At 41.3% G+C, this 15485-nt stretch overlaps 1 protein-coding gene across 2 annotated transcripts in view; it reads left to right on the top strand.

The window, feature by feature from the left end:
• Positions 1–15485, top strand: part of LOC135717389 (uncharacterized) — a 71768-nt gene that overhangs the window by 38405 nt on the left and 17878 nt on the right. For both annotated transcript variants that reach the window (XM_065239450.1, XM_065239451.1), the window contains exon 3: positions 7364–9801. In XM_065239450.1, the coding sequence (XP_065095522.1) occupies positions 7364–9801 (2438 nt within the window). The remainder of the gene's footprint in view (positions 1–7363; positions 9802–15485) is intronic.

The following is a 15485-nucleotide window of genomic DNA, read 5'->3' as shown; positions in this document are numbered from 1 at the left end:
AAAGAGCCACAAAGAACAACCAATGGTGCTAGGTTCCGAGATGATCAGTGGTTTAAGAACTCTGGGGTGGCAAATAGTTGAAGGAACACTAATTACAACTTCACAAAAGTCTAGAAAAAACGGAGCAAAAATTGACGGCTGAAAATTTTCTAAGTCTCTCTTCGAGCACAGCTCACTACGATCTCTGAATAATATGTTGGTCTTTGTCTGCATTTTCATGCAGTACAATTTAGGATCATGGCAAATTTTGTCTATTAGCTAGGGAGCACTTGGAACATGCCAGGGTATAGCAAATGCAACTTTCGGCGCTCAAAATGACAGCCAAAGATCACTTGAATGTTGATGCGATTTTATGTGATTTCAGTCTTCGTAAGATCTTCATCACTTTCCCGGGGTGGTACCCGGAGCATGGGTTCTCAATATTCTTGTTATTGAGCGGACAATGTGGTCCATGGTATTAAATAAGTATAACCGCCAGATATGTGTATTTTTTAAATTCATGTGACTTGATGTTTCTTATAAAAAGGGGTGTTGTCTTGACAGGTTTTGGTTTCCCAAAGCTACCCGGAATTTATCCGAGTGTGACTAATATTGATCTGGGAGCTCAATATAATCGCTAATGATCTTATTCTTTAATTCTGATTTGATTTAAAGTGTCGTATAATGGGTTTCCGTCCATGTAAGAAACTGGAAACTACCCCGTTTCCCGGTTGGATTTTCACACGTGCCAATCACAAGGCGGTTGTTTTCTCATGCTAGGGTCGTACGATGCGTCTTTTGACAACGCGAGAACTTAGGCGAACACGAGTGAGCGAGAAACCAGTCAGGCAGTGCTTTGGTTTTATAAATTATACCTCATGATTAATAATGATTTGTTAAAAAATCCAAGAAGATCAGTTTTTTCTTTACATATAATTTTTTCCATCTAATTATAAAAAAGTTGGATGATTTTGCGGTTTTTTGAGTCCAACTTTTTGTCATGATTACTTAGAAAAAAAAATGTTATTACATGTAAATTTTCTTTAAAAATGAGAGAAAATCAGATTTTCTTAAATTTTTGGCATCTTTTTCCAATATTTTTAGAAAACCAAAATGATTTTTTTTTTTCGAGGTGCCAGGAGAAGCCTTCTCGGTATGGTGAGCCTCAAAATTCCAAAATGTTAAAGTAGGTACAACTTTCATTTTCATTATCTCACTTAACTTTCCCTCTCCAAAGATTACACTTAGTTCAAACATACATGCTCTTTCATATGTTGAACTGAATAGCAATCAAGTTCCATACCGAACGCCATCAAGCTCTTCCTCTTATACACATTCAGTTCGTCTTTCTCAGTTCACCGGCTCCGAATTAGCAAAAGTGTTACGCTTTTTTAACCTGACGACGACGACGATGGTGAGAAAGTTTTTGCATCATTCCTTAGCGTGTTTGTTGTTTGTTCGCATTTCAACGCGATTCTGTTGTGTGTAAATCTCGGTCGCCTGGCAATTAAGTAAGCATATAAAAAATAGTAGCGAAGAAGGAAGGAACTTACATAATATCCGAATATTTTCCTACCGAGGCCGTGGCAATGCGATGCGTCACTCCAAGTCCAATCCAAGTCCAAGCTCGAGTTGTCGAATCCAGGCGAATACCGAGCGGAAAGAGACTGTCGAAAAATCGATCGCGAGCGCGCGCCGATCGCGATAATTATTATGGCATCAAATATGTGTGAACTGACTCGTTTCCTCATTTGCCTCCTCGAGTCTTGGCCGGACGGGCGGTGGCATTCGTGGTGGTCAACTCTACCGGCTTATGCTGTAATAATATAATTTGGGACGCGCGATGCTGTAATCCAGCGTGGTGGGTTTTTTCTAATGCCGATTGTTTTGAATTTATCGGACATTCGTCGGTTCCGTTTCGCTGTGGGAAGTGTGTTAGGAGCGAAAATGAGGTGGTGTTCACATTATATCTTTTGCCATAGGTATATTGTGAAGTGCACGGTATGACATGAAGGCAAACTAGTTGAAAGAGAAAATTACTCTCTGGATCGAGGCACATGCATGATAGTCAGAACCACGGTTGTTTAATTCAATAGATTTGTGATGTATTAACAAAGCAACAACAATAAAATAAACATAAATAAAATTGTTTATTGTAGCAAGACACCTGTCAGTCATTGTGTGAAGGGTCAAAAAAACGGATTGGGTAGACAACATCGCCCACGTGCATCTACGGGATGATTGAGAATCTCCTTCCAACAGCAGAATCATAGAACCAGTCAAAAAACAAGCCATCCAACAGGAGCATGCCCAAATTAGTAAAGAGAAGAGCCCGCCCCAAGGGGTAGGTCACTCCGCACACCAATCTTGGGTCAACATTTTTCTCAGTGTGCCGCAAGTGTACCGTTGGTGTGCCGATTATTCCGGCAGTGCCGGGCAAAGAGCAACCCGCGATTTTTCAAAAAATACGAATAGTATGGTATATTTGGTAACCCAGTATTTCTGACACCTCGATTGTTTAGGTTTGCAATCGCAACGGCCCCGGAAATGTCGAATATCGTGCTCGATAAGGATTTCTTCTACCGACAAATCAAACGCCTCTAAGCCAGCTGGAAGGAACGAGAGTTTTCCCATGCAGAAGGTGGATTGCATTCTGACGGCGGTCCTGGCTGCTATCGCTAAAGACCTGGCTGCTGGGATACTAGCTGATCGATACGATTACGGTGCTGTGCGAAAAGTCAATATTTTTCCTGACCAGCAAGAAGAAGGTTGATTTCCTGAAGCAGATCGAGAAGGACGGTTCGGGAAAAGAACGACAAAGACAAGGCCAATTTTGAAAAGATGCGAGAGGCGATTAAGAGATCCAAGGATGGCAACACGTTGGGCGTCTTCTCCAAGAACAACTTCCCGGGTGATTTCTGTGAATCGTGGCGAGCCTTCAGCAAGGACAAGAGCTTCAACACGGTGGGCATCAGCGTCCCAATTGCGTACATCATGCCCTCCAAGGAGGACTCCAAGGCTATCACCATCAGATGGTAGACGTATTCAAAAAGTACCTCAAGGATCACATCATGGAGATTATGGATGTTGATAAGAAAGTAAAACATACCAAACTGTCGGAGGGTGTCGAGCAGGCACTGACGGATGAAAGGTACGTCTCCGGTGTGGATACCAACTAGTTGACATGTGCTACACGTCGATTATCCAGTCAGGTGGCAATTACAGCTTGAAGTTCAGTGCATTCAGCGACAAGAACTATCTGTCCTTTGGATCTATCATCTGTGCTCTGGGTGTGCGTTACAAGTCCTACTACTCCAATATCGTCCGAACGTTGCTGGTCAGAAGCACTACACTTTACTGCTCAATCTGGAAGAGCAACTGCTGAAGGTTATGATTCCGGACAAGAAGCTCTCGGAGGTTTTCGACGTCGGAATGGTTTATGCCAAGAAGAAGGATCTCAATCTAAGACGTTCGGTTTTACCACCGGGTTGGAGTTCCGGGAGAATTCGATCGTAGCACCTCAACAAGTGACATTCAGTTTAAAAATTGTAAGTTAATTAGGTTGCGTAGAAGCTATTAAAATTCCGTGTGATTGTGCCGTGAAAATTAGTTCGGTATTGATCAAATGAGTTTGGTTTGGTAGACGACCAATTGACCGACTACTTTTCACTGCACAATCACACGAAATGTTTAATGCTTCCAATCAACCTAATTAACTTTTATTTTTGTTACAAAAATCGAAACCCATTTATTTCATCTCGTACAAGATGACGCATATCCAAAAATAAAACTACTCTTTTACCTAGTTAATTCATATTTAAACCGAACTCTCACCTTAAATTTACATACGTCGCATTGGTGGTAAGGCAACAGTTGTTACCCTTCACCGCCATCAAAGCATATCCTTCGTTGCCTCAGAAGTTGGATCAGGAGTTTTTGATTAGCCAGTAATCTTTTCCTTTGAGTTTTTCGTATCCAACCGCCACCACTGCACGATCCAATCGATCCAAATTGCTCTTGCATTCCAGTTCGTAGTACACTCCATTTGCGTAGTAGCTGAAAGACTTGTGACTGGCATCGATAGCAATTGACAGCCCACGGAAACCTACATTTCGAATTTAAATGTGAACCAAGAAGTGAATTGCTGGTCTGAGTTCCTATAGTATATTCAATTAGAGTATGTTTCTGAAATACACAGTCAAACAACACGTAATGTTGTGAACAACTTTAATGACAGCTGACCAGCAGTGCTCCCATTTTATTTAATGAACAATCCAATGCCTACGAGATTGTGCCGAAGGTGTGCCGGTTGATGTGCCCAAGCTATGTCGAGTCTACATTCTGCACACTGTGCTGAGTGACTTACCCCTTGGCCCGCCCTCTATTCACGAAATGTTAAAGACAGGGAGTTGGCATTTCCACCCTCTCTATCCATTTCGCTTCAATTGAAGGCACCCAATCCCACCCATTCGCAGCATTTATTGGTCCACATAATAATATAATTTTGGGAAAATATATATGGTGACTTACCTTCGATGATGAAGTCACTTACCGAGCTGATAATTTGTTTTTTTTTAACTTATTTATTTTTTAAATACATGAAACTGTTTGTGATATGCACACTTTCAAATAACATTATGTGTTTTAGCAGCGGAAAAAAAATCGTACAAAAATCTTTCGAGTATGCATCTCACTATTTAGGTTTTCCTTAAGTACATTGCTATCCCTTCTGCTCGTTCCTCAAGTTTTTATTACTTTTTTTAATTTCCGAAGATGAAGTTTATTTCATAATGTACCTATCATGAAAACTACTGCATCCTTGAGTAATAACTTTTTTTTTTCTTTTCACGTGTCTATCCTTCTTGCCTTCGTACTCTGTAGATTCCCCATAGAAAATTTCGCTATTCTCTTCGTTATAAATCTCTTCAGCTTTAACTTTAATTTTTTTCCTATCTTTAGCCAAAAATACCCATTTATTAGGATTTATACTTGAATATCTACATACTTAAGTTCAGATCTAGTGTTTTCTTCCAAGTAAAGCTAGGGTGTCGTTCTTTTTTCTTTAGAAATTCATACAGGATAGGTACATATACAGGAATAGGATTTCATTTTTATAGCAAAAAAAATGATAAATCCAGGGATAAATAACTTAATTAAGAAAACAAAAATTATGAAAATGTACAAAGCTCCAAGATTGCAAGTTCCCTCTAACCCCCACTGGCCGGCAGTGTTATTATGGAAAACTCTCTCTACAATGTCGCATTTATGGTCATTGTAGACAGCTTTAGTCCGGGAGTTAGAAGGTGATAGCTCTATTGCTCTAAGAAGGTGATAACTCTAAGGCTCGGGACAGGACTAGTTGTTACTGCGTCAGTTTTGGCCGTAGGCCCGAAACACTATTCTCTCTTCACTGCGACCGGAAAAAGGAAGTCACTCGCGTATCTGCCGGTACCGCCGATTCCGGGAACTAACCCCAAACGCCAGTCGAAATTTCACACGAAAAGGAAGAGGACCAGACTAGCGTGTGTCTCTACTGAAAGATTTTTCCGAAACTAACCTTTCAATCAAGCAGTATAATTGACGCTTTTTTAGTAAGTTTTAAAATGATCCTATAGAGAAAGGAGGAACGAAAAGGCAAATAAACTTAGCTGAGCGTTGCTACGCGTTAGTTGGAACAGACAGCACCGCATGCAACGGCGAGGAATTTGATTTTCACTTAATGCACTTTTCAACACCACTTCTGTACTTTCACATTAACACTTTGTTTTTATAAGAAATGCAATTTTTAACATTTTCACAAGCACACAAACGACGCTGCAAACGAAAAACACGTCATTTGCGGAGCGCGACCTACTTCGATCCATCTTGCAAGTGATTGTCAAATCTAGACCAACAATTGAAATAGGTGGAACAACCAAACGTTAACAATGGCTTTAAACACAAAATTCTCGAGAATTAAAATACTCCCACACAAACTAGCAATGTCACACAAACATACAAACTAGCAATTCGATAAAGGAAGTTTGCTCTATCAGATGATTATGTTAGATTTCTTGTATGTGCTTTGATTCTCGAGGAATTTGCGTTTAAAGCCATTGTTTACGTTTGGTTGTTCCGCCTATTTCAATTGTTGGTCTAGAAATTATGTACCTATTATAATTTAGATAATTGTTTGTAAATATTACTATCAGTTATTTTTCATAAAGTGATAGATTGATTGAGTTAATTTTTAGAAGATTACATGATAAAATTTTTGAGGTTAGGTCAGATTTAAAATTCATGTGAACTTTTCGATATTTCAGTCTTTAAAAAACCTAAATTTTTAATAACACCACAGATTGAAACATCACAGATTAAACAAAAAAAAAACGTAAAGGCCCAAACGCAATGTGGGCGGAAGCGGAACGGAAACGGAAAGTTTGACGGTTGTCACAAATGACATCAAGATGTCTAACCGAAGTCGATTTGATATTAACTAGATTTCAATCCAACAAATAGGCTTACTAAGATCGAGCTTTTCCGCTTCCGCTGCTATTGCGCTTGAGCCTTAAATGTTGAGCTAAGATAGAATTTCATGGTGGTGTTGGATCTAAATCTTTCGACTTCGCCTCCAACTGCTCTGATTTGACTCCGACTCCTCGACTCCAACTCCGGTTCAAAGAAAATACAATTAAAATAATAATAAAAAGAATATAATAAATTTGATGATAAATGATATGATAAAAATTCCCAAGAAATTATTCTTAGAACCCCCTTGGAATTTCCCAAAAATATACTCATCAGAAAATCCTTTGAATTATTGGTAAGAAGTATTGTACAATTCAAAATTTTGTAATTCTAGTCAGGCATAGAAAATCATTTACATTCATTTACATTCATTTGTCCCTAACTTTTTTCATCAACAGAATTTCGCAAAATGATGTGTGGAGCTTTTGTAGGTTTTGTTATTACCTACAACTGTCATTAACCTCAAATCCGTATCTCTTATGCAAGACGAACCAGATCGAACAGAAGCCACTACTGTTTTTCAGTGAATGTAACAGTTAGAAGTTCTGCCCGCTCTAATTCGTGATGCATAAGAGATACAGATTTGAGTTATGCGACCCTGGTCTATGAATTGATGGGTCGATAGCATTGGTACTCAGTAGATCAACGGAAAAAACCAAACCCTAAAAAATTAAATCGCTGTAATATAGCGAATCCGGTCTGTAACCCGGATATTGAGTATACGTAATATTTCCACTGTCGGATTTTCCAGACCATCATCATCCAACAGTTATTCCCAAATAAAAACATATCATCCTCAATATAAATATTTACACGTAACTTTCCGTCTCTACAAATATGCCCACATTAACAATTTCCCCTTCAATCTCACCCGCAGACATCCAGACCACTGTTGCTGCTGAGCCTCTGGCTGCTACTGGACCAAACGGCAGCCCAATCGTCTCAGTCCATTGGCAACGGCACCGCCACAATCACCTCCCCAACCTCAACCTCAACCTCAACGTCATCGTTCTCTTTTTCCGAATCCTCCCCATCTGAGCCCAAACTGAGGTTTCTGCGACCCACCTACACCCGGACGGAACTGAAAGTCGCTCGAAGCCTGGAACCGGAAAACGTTCAAAAACTGAACGTCCGTTCCAATAATGGCCGGATGGTGGAAATCATCGTTAAGAAGCGGGACGATAAGAGTGGTCATTCTCGAGGTGTCCCCATGCCTCAGAGTGTAAGGCCAGCATCGTCCGATGGCTATCGGATCGCAAGTGATAATTCCCCAGGATCGGTCGATATCATCCACGCCTTCCTGGAGCATGTGAATAGGATCGAAAGACCCGCACGGTTCTATGAAGACGAGAGCTCGATCAAGAACGATCGTCGCCCGGTGAGAATCGCCGTGAACAGTCGACCGGTTGATGATACCGTGGCAGCCAACGTTCCTGCACCCGTGCTTATCAGCTCGGATACAATCTACATGAAAGATAATCCTTTTGCTAAAACTAAAAAGAAAGCCCGGGCATTGCAAGAGATCGGAGAGGATGGCATACCGGTTGTGCATGGTATTCGCGTCCCGGATGATGAAGAAGATAAACGAAAGGTATGGCGAAATGCTAGAGTGATCAATGGCGAGTTGGTCCCATATGAGAAGGGTCATGTTCCGAAGAAAATGGAAGGCTTACCGGATACCTACGGGCAGCTGGTTTTCGCAAGGCCACTCAGTAATAGTGAACAGGCGAGTCGCAGGAGGAGCATTGGACCGTTTACGACGGCCGATAACTTCCCACTGAATGAACAACAATCGAAAAGCTTCGGTCCATTTAGCGTTGAAGACAATTTACGCTCCAGCGTGCGGGCTAACGATGCGGAACCGATGAGGGTTCCGATGAGCTTTGGCCCATTTTCACGTGCAGATAATGCTCGAGTTTCGAATGCTAAGCTGATCGAGTACATTAAGAAGATCAATGACCAGGAAAGTAGGAAGCACTACTACGCAGCTCGAGTTCCCAACAAGGAAATCTATGCCGAGCAACCGAAGATCCAGCGAAGAATGCTGCAAAATCCGGGAAACCCGGTTTATCCGGTGTCTAAAATGTATGCCATCCCTGGATCGAATCAGATTCAAAGCGAGCTGGATGATTCCAGGACACCGGTTCTGCAGTACGCCCATCCGGAGCTGGGAGTTCAACCGGCAAAGTTTGTTCCACCGGAGAGTAAGCCGACCAAGGCGACAAAGAAGATCCTCAATGTTGAGTTTAGCAAACACAATGATCATTCGCCATTTGCCATTGAACCGGCCATGCTGGGTAAGGACTATTACGAAGCATCTCCTCAGATGAAGTTCGCTCAGAAGAATCACTACGATGAAATGTATCAACCGGTGAAGATGCCAGCCACCTACCCGTATAACTATGGCTTCATCAGGCGCGTGAAACCTGAGAGGCCCTTCTGGGTCAAGATCAGCGAACAAGTGAAGGATGGCTTTCAAACCGGAATTCACTCTGTGCATGAATTCGCCAAACCAGTGCTAGACCCATTGGTCGAAGCGGGACAAAAGATCTCCAAGAACCTGGGATTCGCGAAGAAGTCCAGCGAAGCTAAGGACAAATCTGATCTGTTGGTGGCACCAGCAGCAAATTCAATTGTTTTCCCAGCTCTAGGAATGCTGGCTGGAGGTGCGGCGCTGGGGTTGGGTGCCGCTGCCTTTGGACGATTCTTCGATATGGATCTGCTGAGGAGGTCTGGCGAACAGTTGGTCATGGAACTGGACGACCTGGAGCATAAGCGAGCATTGGAAGGCATTGAGACTCATCCAGATAAGTACTATCTGGTTGTTCCGACGACCGCCATTACTCGGTTGGAGCCAGTTCAGCAACAAGAAGAGCCGTTTAAACGCTCGAAAAGATCAGTGAACATGTACCGTCTGGAAGATGGTACTGTTCAGGATAATGATATCTACCGAAATGATAAATTCGACGATCAAGGCGACGTGATTGAGATTGTTGATTTGAAATCTCAAGATGACAGCGATGACGATGACAATGACAGTGGAAACGAAAACGACGACAGCATTCAATCGAATGGGTTACGCAACCGGCGGAGAAGGCGTGCCATCGGAGCGTACGACGATAGCTTTGGCCAAACGTTGCAGGATGTGGAACGGGATGCTCCGCGCCCCTCGAGGGACGGGTTCGAGCAGCAGCTCAGGCAGACCAACTGGAAGAATCCTTCCTGTGCCAAGCGAACCTTCTGCCTCGTCATGGTCCAACAGGGCGCGGACGATGTGGTGCTGATGGAGAAGAAGATGTACACCATGCTGGAAATGTGAGTATAAGGCTATGAACTCTCGAACCACTGACTGATGTATGATTTTTCGAATAATGCCCATTTATGATCCGATTTTGAGCCTTGAGGTCTCATAAGAACCGGGCACTCTTCATGTTTCAAAAGAACTGGAATTGGCCACCTGGTTTCGGAGTAGTTCTGGTTTCAAATGGGGAATTTTTTTCGAATGATTGTTGGATCACAATTGATTCTGAAAAACACAAGCGTACAAATAAATCATATATCTACTAAGCTTTCATAATGACCTAAGTCGCATACATAAACAATTGCTTCTTTCGAAAATTTCTCTTGCCTGAATTCTTTCTGGATTGAATTGCAGCCGTGCACAGCAAAAAATTAGTTTTAAGATCTCATCAAAGTAGATGCACTTCAATCGTGTCGACATATGGTGTAATATTACTTGCCAAAAAGGACTAAAATTATCATTTATTTAGTGCAAAGAAGATGATGATTTCATGAGTGTTGACAATACAACTGCTGTTTGATGGGAGCCACCCTGGTTTTGGCTGCCAGAATATTCACGACAATGTTCCCATCATCATTCCTTCACGCAATACCAATTGCTCTTACATCCGATGAAATGTTGGAATTTATTAACTAACTAACAGGTCTTTAGCATAATTATAGCTGAGAAAATTTCCTATAAGTACAGATAGTAAGTTTATCTATAAGTTATTACGGAGAAAGGTAAAGGTAAGGTGAACAAAAAGTTCACTTTTCGCATAGTAATTCCCATATAAATTTCAATGGGACAGTGCAGTATGAGATCGGCACCAAATGAGCTCAAATTTTGGGAGGATGATCAGGACCTGATTCAAAATCGATTGAGTGGGGTGGAACAAATTCGATATTTAGATCCACTCTAATCCCCATCGGTTTTGAACCATCCTAATCCCCATCGGGAGATTGGAGACAAGAAAAGGTTCGGACCAGGGTTCCGATGCATGGTTAAATATCAGTACCATCGTTTGTTTTTCTCACTCAGAAAACTTATTTTGATTGTTGCGAAGGCGCATATTTGAAGAGATCCCAGAATTATGTCCATAGATCTGAATTGAATGAGGATTCATGTGAGTCTTATTTTGATTGAAGAGAGGGGCGTCTTTGCAGAGGTGCCCCAGTCCCAAATGACACTGAACATCTCAATTGAAATAGGATTCTCATGAAAATTATTTCGACTTTGGAACGCACAGTGGAACGAAATCAAAAAGAGGGACATAACCATTTGTGACGAAACTATTGAGTGTAGCATTGTGATGTCTTCTGGAATGTTTCTGCAATTTTAAAATACTTTAATGCAGTAAATTCTCAAATCAGTCCGTTTTAGAAAATTGTAATTCAACTTCATATATTTGAGATCGCGGCTAGCCAGAACGTCTCTAACGGATGTAGCAGGTTGCTTTCCTCGGGCCTGGCAACACAGTATAAAGTACAAGATCAAACAACATGCTCGATGTCGTGGTAACCGTCATCACAGGCGCATAGATTGCTGTCTGAGAGCCCAATCCGATAGAGATGTGAGTCTAATGAAAAGTGATTGCCCTAATAAACAAATACCATAAACGAACGGTATCCCGGATAGGTAAACTATCCCACAAATGGTTTGGATGATACCCCGAACACGTCGTTAAGCTCTCTTTTATGGTTATTTTTATTAGGGTGGACATGAGCCTAGACATGACGCGGATAAAGTCACGATCCATGCCCAACCATTTAAACCATGGTTTGTTCGACACCTGTGGGAGAAAAGAGTGAAGCCATCTTCTCAAATCACCATCATTCCACTTTTGCTGCCAGTTTCTGAGGACTTGCTGACGAGCAATTGAGAAAAATTCATTGAAGGCGATTTGTCGCTCGAGAATGTCGCCTTCCATAGCGCCTACCTTAGCCAACGAGTCCGCTTTCTCGTTACCCGGAATAGAGCAATGAGAAGGGACCCAAACTAAAGTGATAGTGTGAGAGCAATTAGATAAAGCTTAGATTTTTTATGTCTTGTTAAAATTGATGAACATCTAAGAAAACATTGTAGATGAAGTCATTTTAAGAAACTTTTTCGAAGACGTCAATTTTCTATCTCTCAAGTGGACGAAGTTGTAGGGTGAAAATGGGGTACAAACGGTAGTACCCTCTTAAAACCCGTTTTTTTACCATAATTTTTTAGTTTGAATTTTATAATTTTTTAAATGTTCTACAAAGTTGTAAGTGCTCTAAAATTGCAAAGTTTTGCTACTGAAAACAAATCGCTATCTCTTTGTTTTAAAGGTTTAAGTCCCTTTTTATAAGTTTTTAACGCTATCTGTACTGTATGCGTGATAATGTTTGCACCATTGAGCAATGTGAAAATTAAAAAAATTCTCAAAAATTTCGTTTTCGAGTTTTTTTATTTATTCAAATGGTTCTCAGAGTCTTAAACTATGTTAATTATCGATCGAGTTGCTGCAATTACGGCCTCCACACGCTTCCGGAATGCACGGCAGGCTCTAATAATGTAGTCTGGATCCATTTCTCTCCAGATACGGGTCAATGTTTGTCTGAGGCTTGCTGTACTCGGGTGGCGTTTAGAACAGGCCTTGGCCTTCATGACGTGCCATATTGAGTAATCCAGCGGATTAAGATCGGGGCTAGATGGCGGCCACATATCCTTCGCCCAGAACGGAAGATGTTCCTGCAACCACTTCTGAGTGCGGTTCGAAGTGTGGCACGGAGCCTCATCTTGTTGAAATACAACATATGACTTCGGACCGTACTGTTCTTTGATCCACGGAAGAACATACTTACTTATAATCCCGATGTAGACCTCCGTGTTGACCTTGTCGCCTTCTGGAATGAACACCGGGTCCATTTTTTTTTGCCATCGGAAGCCACCAATCCAAACACTGTAACGCTAGCAGGATGCTTGATCAGATACACGTTCTTGTGCTCGTCGGCCACGTCTTTTACCGGAAGAGAACTAATATACCGGTCTGCTCTGGAATTTGATACGGGAGCGACGGTAAACATGTTCTCGTCGGTGAACAGGATTACCGGATTTTGTCGCTTAAGGAAGTTCAAGATTTTCTTGCATCGTTCGACTCGTAGCTCCCAGATGCGGTTGGTAATCATGTGAGTTTTTTTTCGTGCCCTCGACTTCGCCCCGCAATCTTCCTTCACGATCTTCCGTGCCGTAAAGCCACTGATCCCATGTTTTTTTGCCATTTTCCTTATTGAACGCACTGGATTCACCCGAATCTTCCTTTTGATAGCAGCGATAACCCTCGGAACCCGAGCTGACCTCGGACGACCGGTGGCCACCTTCGCGGATAGTTGTCCTTTCTTTTCTCGGTTTAAAACCCTTTTGACGGTCCACCGGAACACTCCCACGGCGATTGAAATGTCTTTTTGCGACATTTGCGTCTAAGTAAATCATTTTCTTTTATACACAGCCTACTACGGTATGAGCTATAGGTTACGTGCATGCAAAGAAAACCAAGGTATTGCACAGTGGGCAAAAAATGACAAAACAGCGACTAAATTGAATATCTCGGCTGCCGGAGACTTTTGCGTACCGAGTTAGAGGGCCGGGATCAACCCGAGTTCCCGGTAATGTAGGAAATGCCACTATCTATCGACATAATTTTAGACTTCACTTAACGTATATTAATGGAAATTGATAGTACTAAGTATATATGGTGTAAAGACACCCTATACGCCCTCAGGAAAACTCTACTGGCCTAAAGGAGGATCCGGAACGACCGATAAAGTGGCCACATTATTAAAAATGTCCTAGAACCTTGCGATTTTTTCTATGTTGTTCAGAATCAAGAGATCAAAGCGTATTTCACTTGGATTACATATTTTGGCATATGGTGGCCATATCCTGGTTCACCGGATAATCTGGATTGACCGATAAAGTGGCCACATTATAAAAATTGTGCTGGAACCTTGCGATTTTTTCTATGTTGTTCAGAATCAAGAGGTATTAACAGCAAATCACAACGTTATTTTGAGCACTTACTACTTTGTAGAACATTGAAAAAAAATTGGAAAATTCAAACTAAAAAGTTATGGTAAAAAGAGCAGTTTTTAAGAGGGTACTCCATTTTCACCCTATAACTTCGTCCACTTGAGAGATAGAAAATTGATGTCTTAGACAAAGTTTCTTAAAATGACTTTACCTACAATTTTTCTATAGATATTCATCAATTTCATAAGACATAAAATGTAATTTTTTCATCTTAGTGTATACCCCCCTTAATCAAAAATGATCGTTACTCAATTAAAGTACTCAAAAAATGAAGAAACACTCTAAAAGATATCAAAATGCTACACTCAATAGTTTCATCGCAAATAGCCATGTCTCATTTTTTTTTTATCCCACTGTGGAACGCTTCGAATTATGCAGAACATCACATTCTTGTAGAACATAAAATATGTATGATTTAACTGTATCGAATGTGAATACATCTTTAGTTTTCAATAGGATAAACGCACCAATAGTGAAGGTACGTTAGTGTAATGTGTTCCTATAGTAGCTCATGGAGTCTCCATAAGCCACTATAGGAACACATTGCATTAACGTACCTCCACTATTGATGCATTTACCCTAGTAGTGAGGTAACTATGACATGCACTAAACAAAGGACACGTACATATCACAAAAGATCAATGTATTGGTCGAAGGGATTATAACCCGAACAGAGGGAGAGAAAAAAATCGCCATGATTGTACACGGCACAAATCATCAAAAATCCCCTGCCCTCCTTATAAATATCCTTTGTCACCAAAATTTCAGGTAGAGTCTCTAGAACGATCGTTGTTTTAGCATCGGATATGCTCGCTACACTCTATGATGGTTCATATGAATAGGTGGCTATACAAGCAACCAGCCTTACTTTACTCGCTCTCGGTCGTTGGTAGTATTGCGCCAACTACTCGTTGATCTAGTGCTGGGTAAGCTCGCTACTCTCGTTGCAAAGTTTATATATCTCAGTGGCTATACAAACAGCCAACCTCGTTTTATCATCACTAGCTGCCCTAGCGGTGAGTAATCTCGCTATTCTCTATGGATGGTTCATATATCTCGGTGGCTATACAAGCACCCGATGTCTTTTCACCCTCTCTCGCACGTTGGTATTGCGCCACGTAACCGTTGTCCAAGCGCTGGTAAAGTACGCTACTCTTTATGGATAGTTCATATAGCTCGGTGGCTGCCGACGTAGCTTAACCTTCTCTTGCACGTTTGTAGTGTGCCAAGCAACCTTGACTAAATTGAATATCTATTCTATTCTTGAAGAAAAAACTCTACCGAATCAATTGGTGGTGGTCCCATTGGCTACCGATATATAGGGCCAAAATAGACCCGAGTTTCCGGCAAAATAGCGATACAAATAGTAACAATTTAACTACATCGCGATTGTGCATGTGATGGAGCAACCGATCTTCTTTGAAAATTTTAGATACATGAACAGCATCGAGATGGTGCATAAGGTGGCAATTGACATGAAACTATGAAAATCAATTACATATACACACCCCCTTGAGAACTGTAAATTCATCAAGGCTCTGCGAGAGAAAGTTTCAAGCCTGGAACTAGCGATCCTGTGTATGGAACTAGTTTTTTTTTCCAAATGCTTAGAGTATTGAAAGACGTCAATTTTTTCAATCAATGTCGAACTTTTGCCCAC

This window comes from Ochlerotatus camptorhynchus, unplaced genomic scaffold (genome assembly GCF_037179485.1).
Source record: "Ochlerotatus camptorhynchus isolate MF236.1 unplaced genomic scaffold, CSIRO-AGI_Acam_v1.1 ptg000055l, whole genome shotgun sequence".
Lineage (NCBI taxonomy): Eukaryota > Metazoa > Arthropoda > Insecta > Diptera > Culicidae > Ochlerotatus > Ochlerotatus camptorhynchus.
Note: the sequence above shows the minus strand (reverse complement) of the source record. Positions and strands in the feature narration are given on the sequence as shown.